The sequence below is a fragment of the Haematobia irritans genome, chromosome 2, assembly GCF_050003625.1.
Source record: "Haematobia irritans isolate KBUSLIRL chromosome 2, ASM5000362v1, whole genome shotgun sequence".
NCBI lineage: Eukaryota > Metazoa > Arthropoda > Insecta > Diptera > Muscidae > Haematobia > Haematobia irritans.
The window spans coordinates 169626474-169629456 of NC_134398.1; the positions used below are offsets into that span (position 1 = coordinate 169626474).

At 44.3% G+C, this 2983-nt stretch overlaps 1 protein-coding gene across 1 annotated transcript; it reads right to left on the reverse strand.

Annotated features, from left to right (window-relative positions):
• Positions 1-686: 686 nt before the first annotated feature.
• On the reverse strand, positions 687-2753 carry LOC142225152 (uncharacterized). Its single transcript, XM_075294929.1, has one exon. It carries the CDS (start codon positions 2751-2753, stop codon positions 687-689), a length of 2067 nt encoding a protein of 688 aa, XP_075151044.1.
• Between the last annotated feature and the right edge of the window lie 230 nt (positions 2754-2983).

The following is a 2983-nucleotide window of genomic DNA, read 5'->3' on the forward strand; positions in this document are numbered from 1 at the left end:
TCATGGCGTGTATTGCCCCTTGACCCAGGCGCATTACCCAAATTATGGTACCCCGTCAATACGTCGTCAACGTACATGCACTTCTGTAGGACTTGTACATAAAGAGGAAACCCATTCTCCGTGTCGTCAGCCAAATGCAAAAGTTGTCCAAGTCACTGTCTGTAACTAAAAGTTCCGGATAATATTTGCAGAGAATATCTTAACTGTATTCAATGCAGAAATGTCTAGGACGGGTCAACATATATATGGCGATACATCAGTGTGATATCGCAATTGTACACAAATTTATACAACTTCCACCTCAAAACGAGGAGAAACAAGTCTGATTGTTGAGTCGGACCGACGTGTAAAAATGTCATTCAAGGCAGTGAAAACCAATCGAAGTCAAATTGTCTTTTTATCGGTGGATGACCGGCGATAAGGCAGATAACAAATTTTCATTTGTAGGCGTAACCTAAACTGGCCTCATATGGTATAACTGTATATACCCGCGGACAAAGTCGTGGTGAATCGTCTTAATTCATGGTTTTCACAAGAGGGATGCCTAATTTCGAAGAAATTGTGTCAGCCAGGCCGTCCTTGGTTTCCGATTTGTCCGAAGAAATAAGTTTCAAGAGGAAGAGTATCTTCACTCAGAATACCGTCGGGATGTCGTTTTATAATTTTCCTCGCAAAACTTATCTAAATCAGATAAGAGAGGACGTCGGGGAAGCTCTTCTAGTTCCCAAAGTGCGGTGAAGTGTCTCGTGAAGACCATTTTCCTTGGAGAGGTCCACAGTAGTCGTGTAGACAGAAATATTCGAGGAAGGGATAGGACCCGTGACAACCCAGCCGAAGACTGTGTTTTGTGCTAGTAATGATCCCAAAATATTCCTTCGAGTACCGTGCAATAAAATTTTCGGATAAAGATCCGCGCCCAACAGAAGGTCAACAGGACGACAAACAAATAAATTGGGGTCAGCCAAACGTAGATTTGGCATGCTAGACACAATGTCACGATTTAGAGAAAAAGATGGCAGGTTGCCGGAAATGTTCGGAAGAACGTACGCTGTAGTCTCCAGTAGGAGCGACTCATCTAGTGGGGTACCAATGCAAAGTGAACAAAGTTCTCTCGACGTGATCGAAACACTTTGATTCACTCCAGAAATTGTAGCCGAAGTCGAAGACGTGCTCAGTCCAAGTCGGTTCCGCAATCCTTCCGTAATAAAGGATGATTCCGAAGCGGGATCCATTAAGGCCCTAGCAGGATACGTGATACCCTGGTGAACGATATTCACCATTGCAGTTCCTAGTAATACATTTCCAGTACGCGAAGTATGGAATACCTGTCTACTCGACGTCCCTGACACAATGCCAGTCGATGTAGAAGGCTGATCGGTATCCACTGATGCTACCCCGGTATCTCGTATAAGCGGTGCGGAAACGACCGGAGAAGTTATGGGATCATTTGATATATCCCTGTGCAGAAGAGTGTGGTGTCTTCTACCACATTTACCGCAATCATATGCGCTGGGGCAATTAGCTGCAATATGTCTGCGGGACAGACAATTCCTGCAGCACTGATGGCGCTTAATAATATTCATCCTCTCAAGAACTGAAAGATTATGAAACCTAGAACACGTTCTGAGGTGATGCTGTCGTCGACAGAGAACGCATAATCTGTCAGGAGAGGACTGGGAGGAACGAGGCGTACTTGTTGGGGAACGAGGTGCTTTCGCATTCGTGAAATGCGAACGAACTCTTTTGTTGGCCGGAGGCCTGGCGTCAATGCCGCGGATATCCCGAAGACATGTCAATGTCTGGATTCTTTCCGTGAGAAAGAAGTCCAAATCTGACCAAGAAGACAAAGCAGACTTGTCCTTAATACTCTGTTCCCAAAGTGTAACAGTACATTTCGGCAACCTCTGAAGGCATAAAAAGACGAGGATGGGATCCCAATCGTCAGTAGCCACATCGTAGATGGACATTGTCGAAATGCATGTCGAGATACCACGTTGTAGTTTCTTCAGTCCTGAACTGGTCTCAGACTCCAAGACCGGTAAATCGAATAATAATTTGAGTTGGTGGTTCACCAATAGGCGGGTATTATCATAAGTACCCCTTAGTGCCTTCCACGCAAGAGCGAAGCTTCTATGCGTGAGCGGAAATTTCGAAACAACCTCGCGAGCTTCACCACTGGTCTTCTTGAGCAAATGACATAATTTCTCAATTTCGCTAAGTCGGCTATTGTTAATATATACCGCTGTGAAGAAATCTCTAAATGTTGGCCAATTGAGAAAATCGCCGTCAAAAACATCTATATCACAAGGCGGTAGATTGAGACTATGGGAGGAACTATTGTCTCCCCTAGAACTAACGGAAGAACTGTGTGAGTCATCGGACCTATGAGAAACATTCAAAAGAGATGTTTGGTCCTCCAACCGAGGCGATTTAGCAGAATGCTTAGATGGTGCACGTAGTGCATCCAATTTACCTTGAATTGACTCCATGACATTCAAGTAACAATTATAAGCCACATCATATTTGCCGCCAGCAGCAGCGGCTGCCTCGGTGGCGTTGCTCTGTGTGGAAACAAAGTCAAGACATTCGTCGAATAAGCCCTTAACCTTTTCCCACAATGACTTAGCCTCGGAACCATGACATTCTAGTCTATAGGCGGTGAGATCATTGTCTCGCAAACTGTGAAACTTCGCTTCAAATCGGACTACTGCGTCAGTTGCTCTTGTGAAAGCAGTCAGTGGTGTAGTAGTCATTATGACCAAGTACTGTCAAACTTAAAGGGCGAAAAAATTGACACGTGATGTCCAAAACTCTCGAAAAGAGTATAAATCGATCCAAACGCTACTTCGATTTGTCGTCGAACAAATGAAAATGCAGTTTTTTTCCAGTGTATGCGAAATGTGTATCGTCAACTCACAATATTTTTCGCAGTGTACCGAAAGTACCACAAATGTGAACAAGGTAACGTAATTACCACAAAAAC

Excerpts from the sequence above, each read along its gene's own strand:
- LOC142225152 (XM_075294929.1), bottom strand. The coding sequence starts at position 2,753 with ATGACTACTACACCACTGACTGCTTTCACAAGAGCAACTGACGCAGTA.